Genomic DNA, 27,493 nt, shown 5'->3' on the forward strand with positions numbered 1-27,493 from the left:
GCTTCATCCAGCCCAGTATTTTGCATTACATGCAAGATAGTCGTATGTTATGTGATATCTTGTTCTTTGGGGACTTCTGTCCCAGGTGATGAATCTAAACCCCTCAGTAGGTACTCTGACTCCTAATTAAACCTTTCATAACCTTTAAACCCTGCACGTGCCATTGCCATTCCTCCTACCTACAAGGCGCCTCCCTTTGGGGAAAACGGCCTGCGGAGGAGCTCAGTAATTGCAGCTTTTAACACTTACTCCCTTTCTTCTGGAGGCAGCATCTGATTTTCAGGGAAATCATCTCTCCCTAGTCTCTATCCTTGAGGTCAGGTGTGGTTCGTGCTTCTGTCTTGAGGGGGAGCAGGCATGTGACCCAGGTCCAGTAGGCATGTATCAGAATGAGCTCCGCTCCCAAACTACACCCGTTGGGGCAGGGGAGAGCACATCATTCAAGCTGGTCCACCGAGAATCAGCTCTGAGACTTTCTTTTTAATTATTTATTTTTGGCTGTGCTGGGTCTTCATTGCTGCACGGACTTTTCTATAGTTGCAGGATGTGGGCTCAGTAGTTGTGGCTCCTGGGCTCCAAGGCACAGGCTCAGTAGTTGTGGCGCATGGGCTTAGTTGCTTTGCGGCATGTGGGATCTTCCTAGATCAGGGAATGAACCCATGTCTCTTGTATTGGCAGGCGGATTCTTTACTCACTACTGAGCTACATGGGAAGCCCCTCTGAGACTTTCAAATCACTGAGAAAGAGATACTTTCTGCTTTCGAGGCTGAATTACCAAAGCCTGGGGCTGCCTATGGCTGCTGCTGCCACCACACCCGAGGGGAGAATGGGCCTGAGAATGCAGCCTCCAGACACGTTCCTGAGAGTGAGTATCTGGAAGCCACCTACCCTGGAACTGTTAGGCTGCTAACGCTAATAGATGCCCTTTTCTGCTCAAGCCACTTTGCATTTGGTTTGTCATTTGCAGGGGAGTTCATAGACTGTCCTTTGAGATGGATGACCTCAAACGTCATCTCTGTGAAGTGTTTACAAATCCTCACCCTCTACCTGAGTCAGTTTCTCACCAGTGTGCCCTTGATGCCTGTACTTCCCAAATGGACTGTGTTTCCGTCCGCCAGCCCTGCCTGCTGGGCTAAGGGCCACATGGCAGGCACTGTCTGATGTTTCCCCCTCCCCTGCCCCCTGGAAGGGCCAGGTTGAGTGGCCCTTCCACGGACGGTCAGTGAAAGAGCAAGGCCACGTTGCAGCTACTGACCACTCCTGCCCTTTTCCTGGGGGAGGGAGCCCAGCCTCCTTCTGGGGACAAGGCAAAAATTATAATAATACAAGACCCCTGAAAGGATAGTTAGGGACTTTAGAAAGGTCATGTACACACTGCTCTATTCAAAATGGATAACCAAGAAAGAATAAGAAAAACAAAAACAAAAATAAATAAAATGGATAACCAACAAGGACCTACTCAGTGTATAGAACTCTGGAACTCTGCTCAGTGTTACGTGGCAGCCTGGATGGGAGGAAGGTTTGGGGGAGAATGGACACGTGTATATATATGGCTGAGACCCTTTGCTGTTCACCTGAAACTACCATAACATTGTTAATTGGCTATTCCCTAATACAAAATAAAAAGTTTTTGGGAAAAAGAGAGTAATACAAGACCCTTGGTTGCCTTCTAGGGGGTTGTCTCCTTTTTATTATTTTTGGCCACATCAAGTGGCCTGTGGGATCTTAGTTCCCTGACCAGGGATTGAACCCATGCCCCCTGCAGTGGAAGGGAAGTCCTTACCACTGGACCATCAGGGAAGTCCTTCCCTTTACTAACATTCACAAGGAGACCAACATTGGCAAACACATATTGCTTTATTTAGTGTTTCTCTGGATTGCAGAAGTGTCAGCAGTGGGCTGAGACCCGCAGGAGGGCAGAGGCAGCTGGGCAGCCCCAGGCCCTCTGGGGAGTTGGGGGTGGGGGTGGGGGAGAAGCAGCAGAAAGAGGTGATGCCCCTGCAGCTCCTCCCAAGGCCAGCCCCTTCCCCAGGCTCCCAGGATAGGGAGGGGGTCAGGAGCCAGTGAAGGCCCCGAGTCTTTAACCTGGGGCCAGAGTATACGGGTAAGGTGTTTGTCATCCTAAGGCATGGACTCAGGTGGAAGCGCTCCTCCCACCTGGTGGCCCCCAAGGCTGATTGCTGGTCAGGAAGCCACATGCACCCTTAAGACATGAGCCTGTTTCACGGGGCCCCCAGTCCCTGGGAGAGGCAGTGAGGTGTGCTGAGGACAGTCTGGTTTTGCCCCAACCTGCTGGATCACCTTGGGCAAGTCCCTTCCCCTCTCTGGGCCTCTATCTCTTGCTCCATCACACCAGAAGACTCAACTAGGTGATCTCCCAGTCGTCCAAATCCTCCGCTCTGAGAGCCCCGCCTTTACTCCAGGATGTCCTCAGGCTGGGCTGATATTAGAAGGGCATTTTTAAGGCTGGACGGAGAGGGAGGCAAGGGTGGTTTTAGCCCCCAGGGGAATGTCGGAGTGGGCTACAGGTGGACAGGCAGACAGACAGACAAGGTGCCAAGGGAACGGGGAGAAGAGGGGGGCCTGGGCAGGGAAGAGGGCACCAGGGCCCAGATCGCCCACCCTCTCGGCAACATTCCCTGCCCTGCTGAGTCAGGGAAAACACATCCAGTGTGTCTTGGCGGTGGCGGGGGGACGGGGGAGGGCACGGGTGGGAAGATGGCTTTTTTAAAAAATAGTTTCCTATAAAGCATCAAAAAAATCTCAGAGAAAAACCTCAGCAAAAGTTCCCTTCTCTCAAATATTTGGCATTGGCAGTGGGGCTGGCGCGGCTGCCTCTGGCCCCGGCTCTTCCTATTGCTGTGGCCCGGCCTGGCCCACTCCTGGGGCAGCTTCCTGCGCCCCTGCCGCCCCCTCGAGAGAGGGCCGAGCAGGAGGCGGGAGTTTGTCGGTGGGCTTCGAGGTGTCCCTGGGTCCCTGTCTGGAAGCTCGAGTCTTTGGTAGCTGGGAAGGGAGGAGGGGATGAGCGAAGCACTGGGAGGCGGGAGGGGTCCGCTGGGCGCCTTCATCACCGCGAGTTCAGCCGCGGGGCCACCTGCGGGGACCAGGGGAGAAGCCCAGAGGTGAGCAGGAAGCAGAGGTGCTCCGGGCACTGGTCTTCGTGAGGTAGATACTTGGTAGTACACGCTGGGGCAGGGAGGGGGCAGGTCCGGAGGCCTCGGTGCTGGAGACTCGGCCCTTAGATCCTACTGCCCCGACTAGAGTGGGCCTCTCTTCCCAAGCAGCATATCCCCTGCCACCTGCCCATGCTGCCCTCTTTATGACCCTCTGCACTGGTCTCTGGTGCTCAGTGGGCAATGGGTTGAAGGGTGCCCTTTGGATCGAGACCCACAGTGAGGATGGCCGAGGGAGGAAGGCCCAGCCCCCAGAGGCTCTGCCCTGGCCCCACACTCACCACAGCCAGGTGCCCGTTCTTGGCCTTGGTGATGAGCAGCTCCGAGCCGGGTGTGAAGTCAATGATGCCATCCCTGCCGGGCCCCCCTGCGAACGTGATGCTGGAGAGAAGCGGGTATGTGAGGCCTGCGCCCTGTGCATGCACGGCCTGCTCAGCAGCCCTCCCTGCCTCACCTGCCCTGGTTGATGTTGATGTTGTTCACTCGGTCAGCGCTGAGGGCTGTCTTGGTCAGGGTCTCGATCACGTGGTCACTCTGCAGCACCACGTCCCCCTGGGGGCCCACATAGGGACAGGGGTCAGGCCCTGCCCAGCGCTTAGAGGACCCGTCCCCTCCCCGCCTCCCCAGGCCCCAAGGGGCACCTTCTGCTTATTGTCCTCACGCTGCACGTGGAGCACAAAGAGGCTGTCGCTCAGGCTGCTGACGGAGATTCCTGGGGGGAAAGGGCAGAGGTCAGGGATCAAGGGGCAGAGCAGGGCCCCCTCTATGGACCCAACCTGGACTCAGGCTCACCGGTCAGGTTGGTGTACTCAATCCTCTGCTTGACCTTGGCGTCCTCCACAATGACCACGGCGTTGGGCGTCAGCAGCAGCTGCCGGGAGCGCGGCTTGTAGCCCTTGCGGTCGTACTTCACGACGGGCACGGCGTACTGGGGACAGAGGGTGGGTGAGGGGCCTCCTCACCCCCTGCCCAGGCCCCGACCCCCGCCCACGCAGCCCTTGGGCAGCTGAACTGTGTGGGGCTGAGGGCTGCCCACAGGGTCTCACCTGGATGGGCTCCGAGCCCAGGGCCTGCAGCACTCTGGGGTTGATCTCATCTGCACCTGCAACCCAGATAGGGGAGCGAAGGGGGCGTGAGCGAAGGAGAGAGGGGACCGGGCTGCTGATGGAGGGTTTGCACACTGGAGGGGCGGGGGCTCACCGAGCCGCGTGCTGATGAAGAGTCTGGGGACACTCTGGGGGTAATTGTCCTTCTTGCCCTTGAAGATCTCACTCGCAACGGCCTTTTGCTGCAGCTGAGGAGACAACAGCAGGGAGGGCGGGGGATGTCAGAGAGGTGGGGCCGTCACAGCAGAGCAGGAGTCTGCTGAGACAGGAGCTGAGACCACCTCCCTCACCCTCTCTCTGGACCCAAAAGCAGGAGGCTAAGCCCTGCCACCAATACTCCCCTTCAGCCCCTTCTCTCTCTTACCCCCGTCCCCACCAACCGAGGCAGTGGCCTCTCCACAAGGGTCATGACAGTGCTGTCAGGGTCCAGGCCCCACTTCGGGGATTATTCCCATCATCACAGGCCCTGGAGCCCCTGAGATTCAGCTCTGGCCTGAGATCTTAAAGTTGGCTGATACTAATACTCAGAACTACTGTGGGGCTTCCCTGGCGGTCCTGTGATTAAGAATCTGCCTTGTAATGCAAGGGACATCAGTTTAATCCCTGATCTGAGAAGATCCTACATACCTTGGAGCAACTAAACCTGTGGTGTGCCACAACTATTGAACCACAACTACTGAAGCCCTAGAGCCACTGAGTGACTTCACTTTCACTTTTCACTTTCATGCACTGGAGAAGGAAATGGCAACCCACCCCAGTGTTCTTGCCTGGAGAATCCCAGGGACGGGGGAGCCTGGTGGGCTGCCGTCTGTGGGGTCGCACAGAGTCGGACACGACTGAAGCGACTTAGCAGCAGAGCCTGTGCTCTGCAACAAGAGAAGCCACCGCAACGAGAAGCCTGTGTACCGCAACTGGAGAGTAGCCCCCACTCGGTGCAATTAGAGAAAATCCTGAGCACAGCAATGATGACCCAGCATAGCCAAAAATAAATAAAATTATGCAAAAAACCCCCAAAAACTACTGCAGGTTAACTCTGCTGGGTGGGTCCTTCATCATCATCTGATACCGAGTTGGCAAATACAAGGCCCATCGGTCACCAGTGTCTCTCTCTGGAACTATTCTAATAGACCGATGCTGCAGCCTTTTCAACACAGGACTCTGGGTAGCCTCAACCAGTCCAGTGCAGCTGCTCTAGAAGATAAACTTTATTTGCCTTGCAAAATCTACTCCAGTCTCCACTTCACACAGGAGGCCAGACAAGGGCCTGGATCAATTCAAGGCTGCATGGTAAGTCAGGGCAAAGGTCCTCCAGGCCAGCTCTCTTCCAGCACCGCCCATCCCCCACCCCCACCCCACCCCCACCCCGTACCTGCCTCCCAGCCCCATACCTGCTGCTTCCATTCAGGGCTGATGCTCCGGCAGTATTTCCACACCATGTTCTTCCGGCACAGCTCCCGCAGCAGCTCTGAGGCCTGTGGGTGAGAGGGAGGTCAGGGCACCCAGGCAGCCTGGCTCCTTCCCTCTGCAGACAACAGGCACGTGCCCACCATCGGGTCTTGGCCTAAGTGACACCCCCTCAACCTGGACACCCTTCCATTCCTGAATTGTTTCTCTGCAAAGAACTCGCTCTCCATGGCCCAGCTCCAAGTCCCTTCCCTTCCCATGGATCCTCGGGTCACACGGTTATTAGGTCCCTCTGCTGCGTAAGTTGGTAGTCCCCCAGTCAGCAGGGAGAGCCCACGGACCTCACGCAGGGCAGGTGGGGGCGTGGGCCAAGAAGTGTCCAGAATATTCCGGGGCAGCTGCCGTCGAAGGTTGAGCAGAAAAGAGGTGCGCACATGGTCCACGAAGAAGGCATTCTCAGGGCAACGGGGCGCATGGCGCAGGATGAAGCCCTGGATGAGCCTGGGGGCGGGGGTCCGACATGGGTGGAGGTGAGAAGCCTGGCAGCAGACCTGCCCCGACACTCTCCTCTGCACCCTCTGCGTGGCGCCCAGTGCTCACCGCCGGATGGTCTGTGCCGCCCACTTCCTCTTGGCCGCCTTCCTCCGGCCCAGCGTTCCTCGCCACCACGACTGGATGCAGATCGCTGCAGAGACCACAAACGGCTGACCTCTATCTCTTCCCACAGTGGCCCACCCTAGCCCCGGCCCCCATCGTCCTGAAGACCCCTGGGCGCCCGAACCTGATCGCTTCACCCGGAGGAATTTCTGCCGGCAGTGAAAGCCCCTCCAGGTGGCCTGGATCTTCGTGGCTGTGGTTGGGAAAGAAAGTCACTTGGCCAGAGCGCAAGGGACCCAGCTGGGGGCCTGGCCTTGTTAAGAGCTCACTGAGTAAGGGGAGTGGCTGAACCAGCTTCGAGTACGAGGATAAATAAGTGAAAGAGAGTACAGGAAAGGGCAAGGGCTGGTCTAGTGGTTAAGACTTCGCCTTGCAAATACAGGGAACACAGGTTCAATCCTTGGTTGGGGAACTAAGATCCCACAGACTGTGGGGCAACTAAGCTTGAGCTGTGCAACCAGAGAAGCCTGCGCATTGCAACAAAGACCCAGAACAGCCAAAAGAAAAAAAAGAAAGAGCGAGAGAGGGAGCAAAGCAATGTGGGAACATGCTGAGTGTGTATCTGGGAGCAGACGAGGCGGGCAGCCCCATGTGGACATGGCAGACGTCCCAGAGAAGCAGCCGAATACAGCGATTTCTTTCCCACTTCCCAGAACAGACCCCACTGGACAGGATGAGTGGGGCCCCTCGCTCACCCAGGCTCTGTCGTCGGATCTCCAAGGCGTCCTCTGTGGCAAACAGGGTCTTGGGGAAGCGGATGAAGATCTTGGTCCTGGGAGGGCAGCAGTGATCAGCCCCTGGTTGCCAACTCCGTAGCCCTCAAACCCCAGGCATGGGCGCCACTCACCTGCCCATCTTGTACTCTTCCGGCTTGTAGCCCAGGTGCCTGACCAGCACAGTCACCCCATCCTGGGGCCGTCCTGTCCACGTGGGCCATGTCTCTGGGCACAGTGACTTGTACCTGGTGACAGGAGGAGCAGAAATGCACCCAGCGCCCCCGCCCCCCACCAGCGCTCTTCTCTGGGAACCAGACCAGCTTTCCTGGTCCCACTGACTCTTAGGTCACAGAAAGTCGGGGAGGTAGCTCTGTTACTACCCCTACTTTAAAAATGAGAAAATTGAGGTTTCTCATCTGAGATCCAACCAGTCAATCCTGAAGGAAATCAATCCTGAATATTCATTGGAAGGACTGATGCTGAAGCTGAAACTCCAATCCTTTGGCCACCTGATGTGAAGAACTGACTCATTGGAAAAGACCCTGATGCTGGGAAAGATTGAAGGCAGGAGGAAAAGGGGCCAACAGAGGATGAGATGGTTGGATGGCATCACTGACTTGATGGACATGAATTTCAGTAAGCTCCGGGAGTTGGTGATGGACAGGGGAGCCTGGCATGCTGCAGTCCATGGGGTCGCAAAGAGTCGGACTGAGTGACTGAACTGAACTGAACATCTGCCTGAGGTCACAGGCCTAGAAAGACATGCCTGGTGACTCCTCAGACCCCTGACCAGGGATAACAACGAAGTTGCTTTCTGAACTGACTGCAAACTCTGTCCCCTTCACAGGCTCTTACTGTCTCCACTGGTGATAGGTATGTGAATGCGTGCCTCATTGGACCCCTGACCAGCTGCTCTGTGAGGCCAGGGCCTGGGCGTGGGGAGGGCTGGTCTTTGCCCTCTCAAGCTTAACATTAGGCCTGCAGCATGGAGGGGCCCCTGGTGTGGCTCCCACCGCAGCTGAGGGCTGTCCTCCCGCCCAGGATCTCAGAGGCTCACACCCTCCCAGCCCTTCCCCCTGGCGCCAAGCCAGGCCCCGCCCCCACCTCTGCAGGAAAGCCTCGTATTTGCGGCGGTAGGCAAAGCCGGCTCTGCGCACACGCAGGTTCTCCATCAGCCCTAGGTACTTCACCTGGTGCCGGATTAGCACCTCATCAAAGCGGCCTGGGGGCAGAGATCACTGGCTGGTCAGCGGGCTTTGACCGGCCTCTGCAGGGGAGGCCAAGCCCCCACCGGCCTACGGGGCAGAGGGCCTACCGGGCTGCTTGGAGTCATTGGGCTTGATGCAGCGGACATAGGCAGGCTCCTTTGACTTCAAGATCTCTACCAGCTCCAGGAGGCTCATCTTGAACTGGGTGGCCACCTGGTCAGCCAAGATGAACAACAGGAAGGTTGGTGGTAACTGGGCTGAAGCCACTGACCCCTGCAAATGCCCCTCCCTGCGCAGAACCCCACAGACACCCCTCCTGGGGCAAAACACCACCAGTTCCCACAGCCGACCCTGCCCTTCGTAGACCTTTTTTTTAAAATTACAACTCTTTATTGCAGCATCTGCAAAGGTCAGATTTCTGAAGCCAACGAAGATGGTGCAGCATTTCCAAGTGAAATGTTACAAGTTTTCTGTCTGTGGGGTAGGGGGTAGCAGGAAGGGTCTTCGGGAAATAACCCTTCAGGTAAGAAGGAAAGGACAAGTAGGAGACAGCCAGAAGGGAGGCAGGAACGGCACTGGGGCAGAGCAACAGAGTGAGCGAAGGCGTGGTGTCCACAGGGAACTACAAGCCATGCAAGGATCTAGGAGGGGAGTAGAAAAGAGCATCAGAGAGGCAGGGTCATGGTAGGACTCAGGAACCACATCAGGGAGACTGAACTTTATCCTGAGGGAAATAGGGAGCCAAAGAGGAATCTGGAGGGAGAGAGGGACAGGAAGAGATCTGCCTTTTGGAGTATCTCTACAGCACATAGGTGGAGGGTGGTTGGTAAGAGCAGGTGGGAAGACAGAAGGCCAGGGAGGAGGCTGACCGGCTCAGAGGACTATTAATGGAATAAGGGTTACGGGGAGGGGCTGAAAGGAAGGGGTTTTCAGGCAACAAAAACCAGCAAGATCCAGCAGTTGTTAGGATGAGGGCAATGGGGGAGGCTAAGGAATGAGGGATGCGGCCCAGGCTTCTGTCTTTCAGGACTGGGTGGAGGGTGGTCCCTGCCTTGAGTTAGGGAAATAGGAGATGCATGCCTGGGACACTGGACAGTCAGGGTGCATCATAGGCTAGTGGGGTCTGGAGTAGCTGCGGGTCCCTGGGAGGGGTCAATGGAATCTCTGGTTTGCTGGAGAGGCCTGGACAGGAGTGGGTGTGTCCTCACAAGGGTGGGGCTGAGAACCATCAGGGAAGGGGTGGGGTTGGGGAACCGAGGACAGGGTCCCAAGGAGTCAGACTCTGGGCAACACTCTGCCTCCACGGCCTCCCTGCCAGCATGTCTTGGCCTGCAGCTCCCTGGCTTCCACCTCTCCCTGACCTTGCTCGTCCTGAGACTGCCCTAACCCTCCCCCTGCCAAGCCTGGCAGCCACACCTCTGTGCACAGCTCACTGGATGGAGCATTCCCCTCATCTGGCACCACTGGCCAGATCTGCCTTCCCTCCATCGCTCTCCTTGAAAATGGCACTTTGTGGTCCACTTCCTGGTCTTTTTTTGACTGTGCTCCTGTGTGGGGCTCTGCAGGGCCCTCCCATACGTCTGACAAGCATCTATACTCATTCCCAAGTTACCTCAGAGGCTTCCTCCTTCAGGAAGCTTTCCCTGACTCCCCTCCCCTCTTTTACTTCCGCAGGCAATTTGCTGCTCCCTATTGTAAGCTTCCATAGCACCCATGCACATTTCTAGGTCAGCATGTGTTCATTTTTGTATCCTAAGTGTCCAGTAATGTCCACCACAAGTGTCTGCTGCAGGGGAGTGAATGCATGCAAGCACCCACACAGACACAGGTGTACATGCGTGCATCCATACTTAAGAGACGTTAGACACCCAGACACCCATCAAAGTAGGCACAGATGCACCCACGGCAGCCTCCCAGACACACACAGATGTGCACCGAGGCACCAGCAAACACAGGAACTCACACACACACACTGCCAGCTCCCAGCTCAAGCAGGCAGTGGGCCCGCTCGCGTGTGCACACACACACCCCCTGGGGTCCCACCGCCTTCACACCGTCTCTGGCCGCTTCTTGTCGCTGAGCTCACTCCGGTCGAAGCACTGGCCCAGGATGGGGTTCTCCGAGCTGCACATGGTCTGTGAGGGCAGGGCAGGGGCCATGTAGGAAGCATAGGGACAGGCCAGTCAGCTTTCTGGGGCAGAGATCATTCAGAGCCCAGACCCTCAGCCCTCCCCCTGGAGGTCCTCCTCACCTCCTTCAGGTTCCGGAAGAGAAGGTCGTTGTTTTTATCCAGAAACCCTGAGGGGAGAGAGCAGACATGAGGGGAGGCAGAGCCCTTCTCCCAGCTCCCCCGGGGGGACACAGCCTTAGGGTCCTCACCGGTCACGTTGTAGGTCACCTCCCCGGCATAGTGCAGGAGGCGGAACTCCCCGCGGTCCAGAGATTTCCTGGTCCGCTGGTCAGCCAGCTTGTGCCTGGGGCAACAGGGAGAGGAAGCTGCCAATGGCTGGCCTGAGCCAGGCCCCTGTCTGCCGAAGAGACTTCAAGAGAGGAATCAGGCATCCTCTAGGAAACCAGCAGGGCGGGGCCTCCTCCCGCAGAGGCCACCACAGAGGCTCAGAGAGGTAGATGGCCTTGCCCGGGGTCACACAGCGCCAGGACTGGGACCTCAGCCTCCATGCTGCCAGGGCCCGCAGGGTGGAGGGCTATTTGGTGTTGCCTTTGGCTGTTGCATTGGAGAAGGCAATGGCACCCCACTCCAGTACTCTTGCCTGGAAAATCCCATGGACGGAGGAGCCTAGAAGGCTGCAGTCCATGGGATCTCGAAGAGTCAGACACGACTGAGTGACTTCACTTTCACTTTTCACTTTCATGCATTGAAGAAGGAAATGGCAACCCACTCCAGTGTTCTTGCCTGGAGAATCCCAGGGACGGGGGAGCCTGGTGGGCTGCCGTCTATGGGGTCGCATAGAGTCAGACACGACTTAAGCAACTTAGCAGCAGCAGCAGCAGCAGCAGTGGCTGTTGCGTGGCTCTGCTCAGAGTGCTGAGTGCTGCCCGCTACATTTTAAGAATGGAATCAGCCCCCAAGAGACTGCTGCTGCTGCTGCTGCTAAGTTGCTTCAGTCGTGTCCGACTCTGTGCGATCCCATAGACGGCAGCCCACCAGGCTCCCCCGTCCCTGGAATTCTCCAGGCAAGAACACTGGAGTGGGTTGCCATTTCCTTCTCCAATGCATGAAAGTGAAAACTGAAAGTGAAGTCGCTCAGGTCGTGTCCAACTCTTCTCGACCGCATGGACTGCACCCTACCAGGCTCCTCCGTCCATGGGACTTTCCAGGCAAGAGTACTGGAGTGGGGTGCCATTGCCTTCTCGCCTTAAGCATGTCTATACCCTTTAGCCCATTTTCTACTTTTAAAGAAGAATTCCAAGCAACTAACCAGAGAGACCAGGCAGAGATTTAAGGCCCAGGGGTAGGTATTCTCTTTTCCCAGCAGAAACCCAGAGGCTGGACAGGGCCCCGAGAGGCCGGGTGAGAGCAGTGGTGTGTGTGTGTGTTAGAGCCGCCGGAGGAAGTGTTTTGAGGAAAGTTTTCTGTTTGATGATACAGGAAGATACTCAGGATATAACGTTATCCTGAGTCCTATATACAATAAGCTCTCAACCACAAAAAAGAAAAAAAAGTATATAGAAAAAGGCAGGAAGAAAACGTCTCAAATTATTAACAGTGGTGACCTCTGGGTGACAGGCTTACAAGTGGCTTTTGCACACATTCCAACTTTTCTCTGAGGAGGGATTTTTTTTTACAAACAGAAAAACAGGTGTTTTTCTTTCTTTCTTTTTGCAGGCAAGGCTTTACTGGGACCCCTGCTGCAGCCCGTGGGGAATGGGAACAAACGGGTTCCTCGCTTGCTCGCTCCAGAAAAAGCTGCTCAGGAATTCCCTGGTGGTACAGTGCTTAGAACTCTGCTTTCACCGCTGGGAGTCAGGTTCGATTCCTTGTCAGGGAACTAATCTGTGGCTCTGGGCCTGAGGTCCAACTCTGGACTTGATGTGAGATAACCTCCGGCAAAGGGCTGTACCTCTGAAAGTCTCAGTAAAACCTCCTCCGGGGGTTGCTTCTAGTTAGAGGAGGTGATATTATCAAAATATGCAAGGCAAAGCTGGGACAGAGAGGCTTGTTTCTTTTCTCCCCTCATCCCATTTTACGGGATATCTTAAATAAAAAGTAATTTCCAAGCAAGGAGGCTAAAAAAAAAACCTTAGCAAGTTTCATTCTTGAGCGGGTTAAGGAGGAAGTGGCGTTCCTCGCTTATTACTCGGGAGGCGCCAGGAGCCGAAGCTCTGTGTGCCTGGCCTTCACTGGCACCTCCCCCGGTCACCTCTTTGTGGCTGGCACTTTATGGGTGAGGGGGTTCCCAGGCTTCCACAGGCTCTGGCCCAGGACAGCCCCCAGCCCCACTCACGTCAGGAAGTGTGGATGCTGCTTGATTGTGTCCTCCAGCTTCTCCAGGAAGGTCAGGTCCGTGGCCTCCCCGGGACGCAGACACTCCTCGTCCTGGGTGGGTGGTGGCAGAGGGTGAGGGGTGTGTGTGGGGGAGGGACCGGAGAGCACAGGGACTCAGGGGCCCCGGAGGGAGGCGCAGACACTCCCAGGGCTGGCCAGTGCCTCCCCTCACCCTCCATACACAGCCCTGTTCTGTCCCTCATCAGGCTCCGAGGACTCTGGCCCTCTGCAGACAGGCCTGTCCAGCTGGGAGAGCGAGGGGAAAGGGGTGACGTCATCCCACCCAGCCCCCAGCCCGAGGCCCTGGAGGAGCAGATGGCTCACCAAAATGGAGATGATGCCTTTGAACTTCTCCTCCACCAGGTCACAGATAATCTTGTTGTTGAAATACTGGACCGGTTCCCACTGAGGGGCACAAGGGGAGGGAGGCATCACCGTGGGGTCGAGGCTCCTCCCCTGGGGACACCCAGGCCTGGATCTTGGCTGCACGTGGGGCCGCCCGCGGGCCGGCCTGCACTCACCGCGATGCCCTCGGCCTCGTACTCCTCCTGCTCTGACTTGAGGGTGAGCTCGATGAAGAGCTGCTGTAGCTTCTCATTGCAGTAATTGATGCAGAACTGCTCAAAGCTGTGAGGGAGACAGAGGCGTCCTCAGTACTTTAGTTGGGGGAAGGGGGCCAGACCAGGAAAGGTGGGGAGGGGCAGAACAAGGCCCCAGCACTAGCCAAGGGAAGAAACATAGAGCGGGACCCAAGCGGCTGGAAGTCACTGGCAGGAATGAAGGAGGCCGGGAGAGAGGCGAGGGACCAGGACAGGGGAGACGATGGGAGGAGAGACAGGCAGAGTCAGGGGAGGCACTGACCTGTTGTGCTGGAACACTTCAAAGCCGTAAATGTCCAGTAGCCCGAGGACCGTGGTGCTCCGCCAGCTGGGGCTCTCGGCATCCTAGGGCCAGCCAACCAAGGGTGTGGATCCCCACGTTCGCCACCTCGCAGCCCTGGCCTCCCTGAACCGCCCTCCCTGCTACCTTGGGAGTAGCAGGGGCCAAGTTCTCACCTTGGAGGCCAGCGACCTGTTGATCTTCGCGACCAGCCAGGTAAAGGTGCGACTGTACACAGCCTTGGCGAGGGCGTCCCGTGCATATGCAGCCTGTTCTAGGTTCAGCGGGCTCAGGAGCTGCAGGTGGAGGGTGAGATGGGAGATGAATGCAGTCCCTTCCCACCCCTGGCCCCTTTGACTCAGGAAACTGATCACTCTGCCATCCCTGCCCCCAGTGAGCCTGGTGCCGGCCAGGGGGCGGCATCCAGGGGAGGACACAGTGGCCCCACCAGAGGTCTCATTCCTGGAAGTCAGTCTTCCTTCCAGCCTCACCCTCTTCCTGTGTGACCCTGGCCACCTCCCTGTGCCTCTCTGAGCCACCTGCCTTATAAGCTTCAGATATTGCTAAGAGGACCAGCTGAGCAGACCAGGGTAATGGGGGATGATGGGAGCGGGGGCTGCCTTGGAACACCTGTCCCCCCACCGCCTGGCCTCACCTCTTCGCCCTTGGCGATGATCTTTCTGTGGGTCAGGGCTTCCCGCAGCGTTGAGCCTTCCACACCAAGGAGCTGCCAAGGGGGTGGGGCTGGTGAGGGTGCAGCCCCCCCGCCCCAGCTGCCCCGCCCTCGCCTTCTGCTCGCCTCCTCACCCTGGTCAGGTACTTGAGCTGGTTCTCGGTGGTGACCTGGGCGTTGCTCTCCTCATCGGCGGCAAAGTGGGTGTTGCCCAGATGCAGGACGCTGGCCACGATGCTTAACAGGTCCTGGATGGGGGTGAGGGGACAGGGAGGGGCGGCGGGGGTTACGGGAGGGTCTGAGAGCCCCAGGAGGGCACATGTGGATGGTCAGCAGGAGCTGGGAATGGAGGGAGCAAGGCGTGTGAGAGGAGACGGCGGCTGGAGTAGAAGCAGGCTGTAAAGGTAGCCTGGGATTTTCACGGGGTGACAGGAGGAAAGGGCCGGCCCCCGACAGAGGTCTCACCTCCACCTCGTCCTCGGTGAAGTCGATGACAGTCAGGGCCTTCCTGACCACCTTCCAATCACTCTTGTCGTTGATGGAGGAGACTTTGGCGCACTGGCCCTGTGGCACGGGCAGAGCGGGGTTACAGCTCTGGCTGGGTGGGTTCCCTAGGTGGCACCAGGTCCTGCCCGCCAGCCCCTCTCTACTCACCTTCACCAGGTACAGGTAGCTCTGCGGGTTCCGTTCCAGGCCCAGCCTGCGCAGCGTCTCCTCCTCACCCCCCTCCAGCAGCTGGTAGAAGATGTGGAAGTTCCTCTCCCCGTGATTCTGGTGCACCACCCGGGACTTCTCCAGGAGGTAACTGAGGATGTGGCCACCCACGGGGGCACCCTGCGGGCCGGGCAGGATGTGGTGACTGCTCAGGGGGACAGGGGACACAGCCCATCTTCCCCTTCCCCCCCTGCCCTCCAGAGTATGAATTTTAGCTCTGGCTGCATGGGCTCAGGCACATCGCCCCTCCTGGCCCCCATTTCTTCCTCTATGAAATGAGGATGCTAAGCCCTTTCTTGGGCTTCCCAGGTGGCACAAGTGGTAAAGAACCCTCCTGCCAATGCAAGAGACATGGGTTTGATCCCTGGGTCAGGAAGATCCCCTGGAGAAGGGCATAGCAACTTGCTCCAGTATTCTTGACTGGAGAATTCTATGGACAGAGGAGCCTGGCAGGCTACAGTCCACGGGGTTGCAAAGAGTCAGACATGACAAGCCACTTAGCACACATGCATGCATGCTCTTTCTACCTGGTGGGTCACACCTGGAGGTCCCATAAGCATCTCAAACTCAACAGGTCTGAAACTTAAGTCCTGGTCTCCGCTCCTCAAACCAGCTCCCTCCTCCCACTCTGCTCACCCTTCTAGGTGTTCAGACCAAGAAGTCTGCGGTCCTCCTGGGGGCCTCCCTGTCTCTCACACCTCACATCCAATCAGCCAGCCAATCCTGCCACCCTCACCTTCAGAATATCCAGAATCCAGCTACAGCCACCAGACTGGGCCCAGCCACCATCATCTGTCACCCAGATCTAATAATCATCAGTTTCCTAACTCATTTTCTTGCTCAGCCTCAGTCTCTACCATTTATTCTCAACAAAGCAGCCAGAGCGATCACTTTAAGAGGAAATTGAGGTCATAATACACTTCTCTTTCAAACTTTTGGGACTTCCCTGGCGCTTCAGTGTACTTCCACTGCAGGGGACACAGGTTCAATACCTTGTTGAGAGACTAAGGCAATATACTAAGGTATTATGCCATGAGGCCCGGCCAAAAAATTAAAAAAAAAAAAAAAATGTATATATATATATATATATGGTTCAAACTTTCAGGAATTTTCCTGGTGGTCCAGTGGTTAAGGCTCTGCACTTCCACTGCATGGGACATGGGTTCAGTCGCTGGTTGGGGAACTAAAATCCTGCAGGCCATGTGGGCATGACCACACAAACAAACAAAAATCCCCCAAAATTCTCTTGCCTCACTTCCACTCAAGAGTTTTAAAAAAATTCTTACAAAGACCCAAAAGGACCCGCACCATCGAGCCTCCTCTTCTGTTCCTTGGCCCCTTGCTCTCTTCTCCAGCCATTCTGGCCTCCTTGCTGTCTGTAAACACATCCAGCATCTTGTTCATCCGCACCTCTGCACTGGTGGTGCCCTCTGCCTGGACCCTCTCGAGTGTACGCACAACTCATTCTCTGTCTCCATCAAGGCTTTACCAAAGGCCACCTTCTCCATGCCTACTGTATCTGCATTATTTCAAACAGCCAATGCCCCTTCTCCTTGCCTCATTTTCTTTTTTGCTGTGACATGTGTTGGCTACTTTACACTTTTCTGTGGACTATCTCCCTGCTGGTCGTTCAGTCATGTCTGCTGTTTGTGACCCCCATGGACTACAGCCTGCCAGGCTCCTCTGTCTATTGGATTCTCCAGGCGAGAATACTGGAGTGGGTTGCCATTCCCTTCTCCAGGGCATCTTCCCAACCCAGGGATCGAAGCTGGGTCTCCTGCATTGCAGGCAAATTCTTTATCTTCCTGGAGGCAGGATTTCTGTCTGTTTTGTTTCACTTCTGTGTCACTAGCACTTGTAACAGTGCCTGATACACAGAAGGTGCTCAATAAATGTTTACTGGTGCCAAAGACGCGGGCCAGTGGGTGCCCACTACATGGGAATCCCATTCCCCCTGCCCTGCCCCACCCATGGGTACCTTGAAGTCAAACTGCACGTCCATGTACTTCCCAAACCTGCTGGAGTTATCGTTCCGGAGGGTCTTCGCGTTGCCAAAGGCCTAGGAAAGGGCCAGGGTGTGAGGGGTGCCTGGTGGCCTCCACCTGCCCCTCCCACCCCCAGGGGCTGCTGTCCCCTCACCTCCAGCACCGGGTTGCTCTGCAGCAGCCGGTCCCGCACAGCACCACCCCGCTCAGGGGCTGGGCAGGTCTCGGCATAGAACTGCAGCAGCCGCTTGGTGGCCTCGGTCTTGCCTGCCCCGCTTTCCCCAGAGATCATCACTGCCTGGTCCCGGCGCTCCGTGCGCAGTGCCCGATAGACAGTGTCAGCCACCGCGAACCTGGGGCAGAGGCCCGTCAGGAGCTTAGGGGGCAGGGGGGCCGAGTGGCTGCAGGGGCTGGGAATCCCACAGGAAGGACTGGGGGTGTACCCTTGAGGACAGGTGACCCCTCCAGGATGTGGGTCAAGGGAGATTCTTCACAGTTGAGAATGAGAGTCATATTCTGATGGAAAATTGAAGGGCTCACTCATGGGTGAGGAGATTGGAATTCATTCAGGTGAAGATTGAGGTCATTCATAGGTAGGGCTGGGAGGTCCTTCAGAGGTGCAGGTCAGAGGGTCACTAAGGTGGGAGGGCCATGTCCAGGTAGTGTTGGGAGAATAAGTCACAGGTGTGGGAATTCCCTGGTGGTTTAGTGGTTAGGGCTCCACACTTCCATTGCAAGGGACATGGGTTCAATTCCCAGTCAGGGAACTAAAATCCCGCAAGCCACACAGCAGGGCCAAAAAAATAGTCCTGGGTGTGAGTTGGGGTGGAGGCTAGGGGGATCCTGATGCAATAGAGAGATTCACCTTGGGTGAGGACTGGGTATTCCTCAGAGATGTGAATTGTGATTCATCCCAAGTGGGAAGGTGGGTGGAATCATCTCAGGTGGTGATGCTGGGGGGCGGGGGGAGAGGGGGGGTCACTCACAGGTGAGGTGGAACCTCATAGAAGCTGACGCCTCGGTAACGCTCCATGTGCTGTCGGCTGTAGATCTGCAGGTCTCGGTAGGGGTTGACAGAGACCAGCACGGGGCCAATGTAGGTCTGGGGGTCAGAGGAGGAGGCTCAGAAGTTTCTCCCAGAGGCCCCGGCGCCGCTCTCCCGACTCCCTGCAGCCCTGCATCTGTGGCCCCCGCGCCCCCTCCGCCTTCCCACTCCGGCCTCACGTAGATCAGGTTCTCCCGGAAGCGCCGTCGCAGGTTCTCGATGAAGGCGGCCTCGCTGGTGAAGTTCTCCAGCAGCACGAAGTCCTGTACCCCCACCCGGTCACGGGCGGTCAGTGCGCTCTCCATGGTGACCCGCACCCCGTCACTGCCCAGGGCCTGCAGGGACGGGCCACGGGAGAGAGTCAGAGGCAGCAGGGCAAGGGAAGGGCTCTTCTCCCCTTCGCCACAGCCTGGAGGACTGAGGGGGCAACCAGGGCACGCGAACACAGGGCACACCTGAGAAACAGGTGCCCCAGGCTGGGTAGAGAGGGCCTGGACGACAGAAAGTTGGCACATGGGACACTGGGGACATGGGTCCGAGAAGCAAGGCCACCTGGGCACGTGGGCCAGAACACGGGCCACTGGACACACAGGCCCCAGAGGACATGGGGCCAAGGCCGCTGAGTCCAGGGAGGGGCTGGTTTGTGTAGAGAGAGTTAGGGGTGGGGGAGTGATGTCATGAGAATAAAAGAAAGAATGCTCTGTTGACCTGGGACAAAACCCCTCCTCTCTCTAGAAGGCATCCCAAGGAGGAGGAGTTGAGGTAGACCAGGTGACTTCAAGTCCCCTAGCTCTAGGCCTTGTGTGACAGGTGCTTTGTAGGACAAATCGCATGGAGTGAATTCTACAAGCAGGGTGGGGCTGTCTCTCCCCCTCTGACTCACCAAAATCTCCAGGGGGAGAGAGAGGGTCTAGGGACCCAGCAAGGGGCTGCACCAGGCGCCAGGAGAGAGATTCCCCTGGGGCAGGGGCAGGGAGACCCTCACATCCCAGCTGGGCTCACCACTCACCCCAGAAGGGGGCCCTCCCTCCCAGGGCGGAACCACACCCTCCCCGCCAGCTGCCAGGCTCCCCAGACACCCTCCTCCACTGGGAGTCCTGAGAAGTCTCAAGGGAGCAGGGGTTTTACCAGGGAAAACCCAGCTGGCAGCTGGAGCCCATCAGAGGGTAGGAAGAAGCACAGGCTCAACAAGACCCTCACCCCTCACCACACTCTTCAAAAGGATCTGAGAGCTCTAGGAAATTGACACCAAGAGTGTCAAGGGTCAGGGAAGAAACAGCAAGCTGGCCGCAGGGATAGGGATCCCCAAAGAGGCCACCAGGTCGCCTCCAACCGCAGACCACCCAGATCTTGGGCGGGGGGCACCCCTTTGGGTCTGGTCGTGGCCCTGCCTCTTCTAGGCCTGCCCCTCAGCGCCCTCCCCTCCACCTCTCTAATTCTGTCCCGAAGCTGCTGCCAAATCTGACCCAAGCCCCCGCCCCCTTGCCCTCTGGGTGGCGGGTCTGGGCGCTCTCAGACTTCCCTGGGAGTTATTGGCCCGGCCTGGGTCCGAGCGCCTCGCGGCCCTCCCGGCCTCGGCCTCCACTCTCCTGCAACTTTCCGGGACGTTTTTCCACCCGAAATTCCTGGGCCGCGCCCGCTTCCTGACGGGGCGGAGGCGGCGCCGCGAGGCCGGCAGGGACGCCTGGGACCCCCCCGGCCCTGCCCCGCACCCCTAGCTCACCGACGCCCGGTAGCGCATCCTGCCCGGTCGGCCAGGCGCCCGTCTCCGCGGCCCGCGCCCTCGGCCCGGGGTTCGGCGGCGGCGGCGGCGTCACGAGGGAGGGGCCGGTCCTCCCCCCCGTTCCGCCTCCGCTAGGCTCGGAGGCGTGGGACTCCCTAGGCGCCCCCGCCTCGCTCGGGGCTCGGACTCCGGGGTCCCTCTCCAGTTGGTAGGGGTGGGGCAGGCGCTCAGTGCGGGGGACGGGGGGAAATCTAGCGGCGTGGGTGGGGACAGAGCGGGGGCGGAGCTCCCGGCTGGGCAGGGGCTCCGCCTGAGTCAGGTTTTCCAGGAGGGACGTCGTCGGTTCTCCCAGGGGTGGGGCCCGGAACCCGCGCGGCCGCTGCGTCTACACCGACCCGGAACTCACTTCCGGGCTCGTGTCTACACTGCGCACTAGGCCAGGCTGGGGACTCAACTCATTAGGCAGAGAGGCCCGTGGGTCCCGGAGGAAGCAGGATTTCCCTCCCCCCCCATCCCAACCTCGAGTCCCGGGAAAGTTAAAAATAGAACGAAATGTCCAAATACGGCCGTCGTGCCCAGGCAGGCGGAGCCTCGGTTTGGGGACACTGTCCACCCCCCACCCCGTACAGTCTGGAGGGTGGGTCCCACGTCTTTAAACCCAAGAAAATCTCTTGGGTTCACAGAACACTCGCCCCAGGGAGGGAGACGGCCACAGGACGCCTGTGCCCAGCGTCGTTCGTGTAGGGCCTCCACGGAGGGCTCAGCTTTCCATCTGGGAAATCCACGGCCCGATTTCCAGCATTCGGAGCAATACCCTTCCCCCTACCCCGGACACCCTGACTAGGCTCCCCCCACCGCGCCCAAGGGCTCCTCACCTTTCTTTTTCTTCTGTTTGGTGGGGGGACTCCCTCTCTGGATCCTTCCATATTTTCTGCCCTGGACACCCTCCAGCTACCCAAACCAAACCAGCCTCCAGCAGCCCCATCCTCGCTGAGCTCTAGGTGCGCAGTGGGCAGCAGCCTGCGGGACAAGTCTAGCTCAGATCCCAGGGCAGGTGGGGGTGTAATGGCTGTGCTTAGTCACTTAGTCGTGTTGGATTCTTTGCGACCCCATGGACTGTAGCCCTCCAGGCTCCTCTGTCCATGGGGATTCTCCAGACAAAACTACTGGAGTGGGTTGCCATACCTGCCTCCAGGGGATCTTCCCAACCCAGCGATCCAACCCATATGTCTCGCACTGCAGACAGATTCTTTACTGTCTGAGCCACCAGGGAAGCCCCGTGTGATGGCTAGTGCTTCCTAAAGGCCGGGCTACTTCTCACAAGTGGTATGACTGCCAGCAGGTCATTTCATTTCTGGAAACCTCTCCTAGAGCCTTGAAATGAGACTAACCTCTGTCTCAAACGGCTGTTGAGAAGCCTAAGATAAGGCACCCAGGCACCTCCCAGACCCTCAGTAAATATTACTTCCCTCTCTGGCCAGACACTCTCTGCACAGGCTTGGAGCAGACGTCTCTCTTCAATGCAATGCTAAGTCCGCTTCAGTAATGTCTGATTCTGCGACCCTTAGGGACTGAGTAGCCCACCAGGCTCCTCTGTCCATGAGATTCTCCAGCCAAGAATACTGGAGTGGGTTGTCGTGCTGTCCTCCAAGGGATCTTCCCCACCCAGGGATCAAACCCGCATTTCTAATGTCTCCTGCATTGGCAGGCGGGTCCTTTACCACTAGCGTCATCTGGGAAGCCAGTGGGAACAGACATACAGAGCCAGGTCCTGGGTCAGACAGGTCACACTTGTTATCTAGCAGGGAAAGCCCCTGAGGCGTGTCCCTCGGCCAATTAGAAAGAGCTCTCCAACTTCACCTCCATTGCACCTGACAGATAAGGAACCAGAGGTGCAATAATGCAGATGCCGACTTTATCCTAGGGGGCAGAAGGCAGGGTTAGGACCCAAAGCCCTAGCCTGGCCCACACTCTTGGACTTAGGCACCCCGGGGACGGAGTGAGGTGGCGGCAGGTGCGGGCTGCAGCCTCTTGGGGAAGGCTTATTACTTTGAAAACAACAGCCCGGCCAGAGCCCGCGGGACCCCGCGGCGGGGGGCGCCAGCTGGGAGATGGGGCCCTCTGGAGGGACAGAGGGGACCGAGCGCCACCGCGCGCAGCTGGGAGATGGGTGGGAGCGGAAGGGCGGGGCTGGGTCTTAAATGCCACCAGCTTCGGGCTTCGGTCGGGAGGAGGCCCTCTCCGCGAGGCCCCCAGGGTGAAAATGCAGAAAGAAAGAGCGCGGAGAGGACTCAGCCTCCCGCTCAGCTGGAGTGGGGAGGTACTTGGGGGACGGGAGGAAGAGGGTAAAGCCGGTGCCCACCGGGAGCACGGCTCCGAGGGCCGTGCAAGCACCGGGTTGGCGCGGCTGGCCGTGGCCCATGGGCCCGAGGGGAGGGGCTGGCAAGGGGGCGTGACCTGGCGGGTAAAGGGGCGTGGCCTAGTCGCCGAGGCTAGCGGCTGGAATGAGGGGAATCCGCTCACCGAGGGGTTTGGCCGGCCACCCCCGCCCGAGCCGCTCTGCCGCATTCCCGGGATGCCCGCCGACGCCCCCTGAGCCGCCACTCGGTGGCGGAAGGAGGGGGCGGTTAAGCGGCTAAGCAGGCCAGGCGAGACCGCAGCCCCTGGCCAGCGCCACCGGCCATCCCGCCCCGCTAGGCGGAAGCGCCTGTCCCGGGGGAAGAGGAGTTTAGAAAGGCGGCGGTGGGGTGGGGGTTGGGGTGGGTGGACCGAGAGTGTGAGAGACACCAGGGCTGCAGCGCCTGGCGCTTCCTGCGTTCGGATCGCTGTCTTCTGGTACTACCTTCAATGCCCTTGAACTGAGCCTTGAGGTCTGGATTATTACCCCCATTCTACAGACAGGGAAACTGAGGCTCAGTAGACGAACGTCGTGTTCAAGATCTCAGGACTAGTAAAAGAAAGGGTGGCATTGGAACTGGAAAGTCTACCACTGTCTATTCCTGTAGGGCTGCCTAAGGGGGAGACGCCTGCTTAGCCCTGGCAGATTTCCCAGCTTCTCTGTTAGGTTAACCTGCTGCCTGCCAGGCTGTGACCTTCCTTAGTGAACCTGTGACTGCAGTGCCTAGTATCCACCTTTGGCTGTGTTGTGTGAGTATTGACGTGTAGGCCTTGGGAATAGCAGCTAGGGAGTGGGCCATGATCCTTGGGTCCCCAGCATGGCCCTGAACCTAGGGGCTGGCTGCAGACTAGGATGCAGCCATGCCTCACCTCTGAGTGACCCAGGACTTATTTTCCAAGGCTGCGTCTAGGTTTCATTGCATCTGGAGAGGGGTTTCCCCTAAAAGCGGGGATGGGCAGACCCAGCAGACCTGGATTATTCCCCCTGTTACCTAGTATGGGCCAGGTGCCCCCAAGCCTGTCCTCTGGGAGGGTAGTGAGCAGCTTCAGGGGTTCTTCAGGCCAGGGCTATGGAGGTCTGGAGAGGGTGTTCTGAGGACCCTCAGATTGCCGCTAGAAACTGGTTTCCACTGGGGGTAGCCTCCCAGCCTGTTGGGGCAGCAGAAAGTACCATAGCCTATCTTACCCCCAGCACATGCTGGGCACAGAATAGGTGCTCGACTTTTCTTTTTTTAAATCAAACATATCTTAGGTCTGGGCCCAGGTTGCCCCACCTAGGACTGTTCCAGACTCAAGGGAACTGTTGTAAGGGGGAATGAAAAGGAAAGACGAGGACTTAGGGGTTCTACCTGATATCTCATGGACCCCGGTCAAACGTTTACACTCACGGGCCTTTTGCCTGCCAGATGCCTCTACCTGGGGGTCCAGAAGAAGTAAACAAAGTACCTTGCCCCCTAACCTGTCCTCCTGGTTCAATATCCCATCTGTTGAGAGGAGACAGGCACCTCCAGCTAGTTGTCACTGCCGGGCATCAAAGGCCCTGCCCTCCTCCCTCCGCTCCTCACACGGAGGAGTCACCACCTGCCAACACCCCCCACACACACACACTTTGTTCCTCCATCACTGTTGTGCCCCTGGATGAGGCAAGCAGCCTCCAAACTGGCATCCCTGCCTTCCTCCAATTCATTTTCCTGCAGCCTCCAGTGGTATTTACAAATGCAAATCTGATCAATTAACGTCTCATGTTAAGAGAGTGAAGGTTCCCTATGCCAAGCACACCCACTGCTTCTTGCCAGGCCCCTGTTTGTGGACTTCAGCCGCCCTCTGTGTCCTCAGTTTACCACTGCTCCGGAGTTCCTGTGTGGCCACAGGGGTACCCTCTCCAGTGCCTTCTCTCCCCACGCCTCCCTCACTACCCCACACAGCCAAGAGGCGCTCTGCGGACGCCCCTGCCACCAGCCGCCCGGCTCTAAGCTTCTCGCCTTTGCACCTGCAGCTTCTTTGGCCCTCGCACCCAACCCCCTCCCCACCTGACTGACTCTTAGTCATCCTTGAAGACTCGGGTCAGGTATCACTTCCTCCAGAACCCCTTCCTGACTCTCCGAAACACACAGCCCCCTCCTTGTCGCATTCCGCTCTAATCGAAGGTTTCCTAGTCAGTCGCTCCCAGGAGATTGCCCCCGCTCCAGGCAGGCACACAGTGGGGGCTCAAAAACTGCTCGCGGACGCCTGCGTGAATGAATGAATCACAGAGCCCGGGAGTGTGAGCAGAAGGCCGGAGCGTGCCGGGCGTTGAATAGGCCGTGGGCCAGCCATTCATTCTCTCATTCATCTCGGAGCCCCCCAGCCGGCGCACACACGCAGGGGCCACTCGCGCGCCAGGGCCCGGAGGCGGGGAACGGGAAGGGGCGGGGCCGGGACGGCTGCTCCGGAACCCGGAGGCAGAGCAGGCTGCCCGAGGGCCCCAAAGGGCGCGCAGGGTGCCTGAGTCCCGCGGCCCCAGCCGCTCCTCACCGCCCTCACGTTACCCGCAAACAATCTAAGTCTCCAACAGGCCGAGTTCCGCCGCCACCGGGTCCTGGGACCCCCGCAGCGGCCGTGCAGAGCCTACCCGCAGCCCCCGCGATCCCTGCGCCGGCGACCCTCGCCTTCCGCACGGTAGCTCCGGGACTGGGTCGCCGCCCGGCCGCTTACCCTCTTCTCCATCCTGCCTACGAGCGAAGCACCCAGCTCCCCCGGGCCACGCGGCTGCGGCCCGCCTCGCGCCCTGTGTACCCACCTTCTCGGCTTCTCGGGTGCGCGGGCGGGGGCCAGGCTAGGCGGCGTGGCCGGCTCCGGAGTCGGCGGCCCTGGCACGCTCTCCCCGCCCAGGGCCCGCCCGGGGCCGAGCCGCTGCCTTTCGTCATCCCAGGCAGGGCCCAGGCCCCGGCGCGCGCGCGCACCCTACGGCCCCGCCCCGGCCGGCCTTGGCCGGGCTCCGGCCCCGGCCCGCGTCCGTGTCCGCGGGGGGCTTGATGCAGCACCCTCTGCAGCCCGTTCCCCGGGACGAGGCGCGTCACAGTCACACACACACATGCACGCACGCACCCTCCTCTGTCGACGACCTGGCCCACTTGCTGCAGTGCAGAGTGGCGGGGTGTCTTACACGTTTCTCCTTTCTCACCCTAGTGCGCCTTTGCAAACCCGACCCTCCCCTGCTTGCCAGGCCAAATAGTTCTTCCCCATTTGCGCCTGCCTGACTCTCTTCACCCTCCTTCCCCACCCTCACTACTGCTCTGAACTGGCCAGTGTCAGTTTTTCAAGCCAGATGGGAAAGCCGGGCGGTATTAACTGAGCCTGTACTGTATGCCACCTGGAACTTTATACGCACCGTTCTTTAGATCTCGGAGCGGCCCTGTCACCTCCGTGTTGTTAACCCAGTTCATAGCCCGGCCCACTGAGGATCAGGGAGCTGGAGGAGAAGGGAGTCAAACCCAGATCCCCACTTTGAAACACTCGGCCCCTGGTGGGCTTAAACCCATCCCCCTTCCTTCCATTTACCCCTTCTTGTCCGGTCCCTTCACGTCCTACCAAGGACCAGAACGCTTCCCCACTGCTCACCTCTTCCCCATGGAGTTTGCTTGAGAGGGGGCTTCTGGGCACTGGGGAGACACTCCCACCCTCCTCCCAGCCCAGAGCATCCCAACTTACTAGCTTGCAGGGCCTGTGCGGGTGAACCACACGGATGATCTCCCCGGTAGGTATCAGCTCCACTTGCAGCGCCATTCCGCCTGTGGAGAGCCAGCGTGCCGAGCTCTGGGACCTCTGAGCAAAAGCCCGCCTGCCTGCCTGCCCGCTGGCTCTGGCTGTGCCCGGAACCAGGAATCTGGTCTCACGCTGGGATGGCCACTGGGTTCAGCTTCAACTCCTGCCCCAGGGGATGGGTCTGGTCCAGTGCCTCAGGACACAGCTGGAGAAGCCCAGGTCTGATTGGGAGGCCTCTTGGCCCAGCAGGGTTGGGGCAGGAAGAGGAGGGGCTGAGGGATGGAGGAAATGCCTGTTGTCCCAGGTAACCAGAGGAGCTGATGCAGCCACCCCTGGGGGACCCTGGGCTCCAGGTCAAAGGGTAGGAGGCTGTTCCCCCAGCAGCTCCATGACCGGGCCTCTCCTGATGCCCTCTCACCAATGTCAGCTGGAGAGCACAGTGACCACTCCCCAAAATCAGAATGTACATCCTGCCCTGAGCCAAGAGGAGCCATCATTAGGCACTGCGCCTTCTGCGTGTCCCCACAGCTTGCCTACCACCCGCAGCAGCAGGTGAGCCGCGGGGGTTTAAGAGGCCAGGACTGCTGGGGACTGGCCATGTTGGGCAGAGGGAGTTGGCTGGAGAGTCAGAAGGGCACCTTGAGGAGGCCCCTATCCTACCCTCCTCTGGAGCCTCGAATGCTTGAGACATTGGTCCCTGGGTTGCTTGGCCAGCCGTGGGGAGCCTTAGTCTTGTTTGCTCCCTACTTTTCCATAGCACCCTCAGTGCTCCCCACCCCCAAATGTTCCTGTTTTTCTATCTTTATTGTTGCTCAATCACAGCTGACACTTTCCTGGCCTGGGACTGAGCCCTCGGGTCTCTGGCCGTTCCTTATAGGAAGGGCGAAGTGAATGGGCGAAAGCGACCTTTCCAGAGGAAGATACTGGCAGGGGAGGGGTGGAGTCCCGTGGGCCTGCGCTGGCCTTGACAGCCCCTCTCGGGCGGGCACCTTCCCCCAGGCACCCTTCCTTGCCTCCCCTCAGCTTCCCCCGCCCAGGAAAGGCCAGCAGAGCTTCCTTCCTTCCTCCGGGAAGCACATCTATCCAGGGCAGGATCATCCCAGCGGCCACACAATGGCCCTTATCAGCCGTGGAGCCAGGCGCAGAGACCCAGCGCACACGAAGTCTCACATATTTCCTGTTTCCACTCGGCGGGTCAGGGCTGGGCCCAGAGCGGCTATATCCTGACTGGGGCCAAGGGGAGGGAGAGCAGCCCCCCTTCCCCTTCCCGCCTCTCAGTCACTGCTGGACTCAGCCCTCCTGGCCACAAGAGGCAGGGGTAGGAGTGTGTGAAGACAGAAGGGCAAAGGGGAGAGGTGGGCACGTACAGGACATGCATGACCCAGAGACAGAAGGAGAAACACGGGGATCCCTGGAGTCAGGAGCCCTGGGGTCCTGCCCCAGGGCTGCATCGATTAGTTTGAAGACCTGGGTAGAATGTTTTGCAATTGTTCTCACACAGTAATCTTGCGAATTGGAATGCTATTTGTTATTTTATAGAAACTGGGACTCCTAGAGTAGGG

General features: G+C 58.5%; 1 protein-coding gene across 3 annotated transcripts; it reads right to left on the bottom strand.

Moving 5' to 3' along the window:
• Nucleotides 1-1,838: 1,838 nt before the first annotated feature.
• On the bottom strand, nt 1,839-26,134 carry MYO1C (myosin IC). 3 transcript variants are annotated; one of them, XM_019981647.2, is made up of 32 exons: nt 25,878-26,134; nt 18,247-18,402; nt 18,009-18,124; nt 17,177-17,375; nt 17,016-17,096; nt 14,978-15,157; nt 14,789-14,887; nt 14,458-14,571; nt 14,306-14,377; nt 13,827-13,946; nt 13,633-13,715; nt 13,293-13,398; nt 13,096-13,176; nt 12,731-12,822; nt 10,644-10,738; nt 10,516-10,562; nt 10,319-10,399; nt 8,372-8,477; nt 8,161-8,278; nt 7,188-7,301; nt 7,036-7,112; nt 6,465-6,533; nt 6,284-6,368; nt 6,025-6,184; nt 5,668-5,751; nt 4,374-4,467; nt 4,220-4,275; nt 3,966-4,101; nt 3,815-3,885; nt 3,628-3,725; nt 3,455-3,554; nt 1,839-3,094 (listed from the first exon to the last, which is right to left on the bottom strand). In XM_019981647.2, the coding sequence occupies exons 1-32, from the start codon at nt 25,950-25,952 to the stop codon at nt 3,068-3,070; spliced, it is 3,192 nt and encodes a 1,063-aa protein (XP_019837206.1). In that variant the 5' UTR covers nt 25,953-26,134; the 3' UTR covers nt 1,839-3,067. The 3 variants fall into 3 exon arrangements, with proteins under 3 accessions (XP_019837206.1, XP_019837208.1, XP_019837207.1); XM_019981649.2 differs by lacking the exon at nt 25,878-26,134 and adding an exon at nt 24,967-25,117; XM_019981648.2 differs by lacking the exon at nt 25,878-26,134 and adding an exon at nt 19,791-20,101.
• Between the last annotated feature and the right edge of the window lie 1,359 nt (nt 26,135-27,493).

Source organism: Bos indicus, chromosome 19 (genome assembly GCF_029378745.1).
Source record: "Bos indicus isolate NIAB-ARS_2022 breed Sahiwal x Tharparkar chromosome 19, NIAB-ARS_B.indTharparkar_mat_pri_1.0, whole genome shotgun sequence".
Classification (NCBI taxonomy): domain Eukaryota; kingdom Metazoa; phylum Chordata; class Mammalia; order Artiodactyla; family Bovidae; genus Bos; species Bos indicus.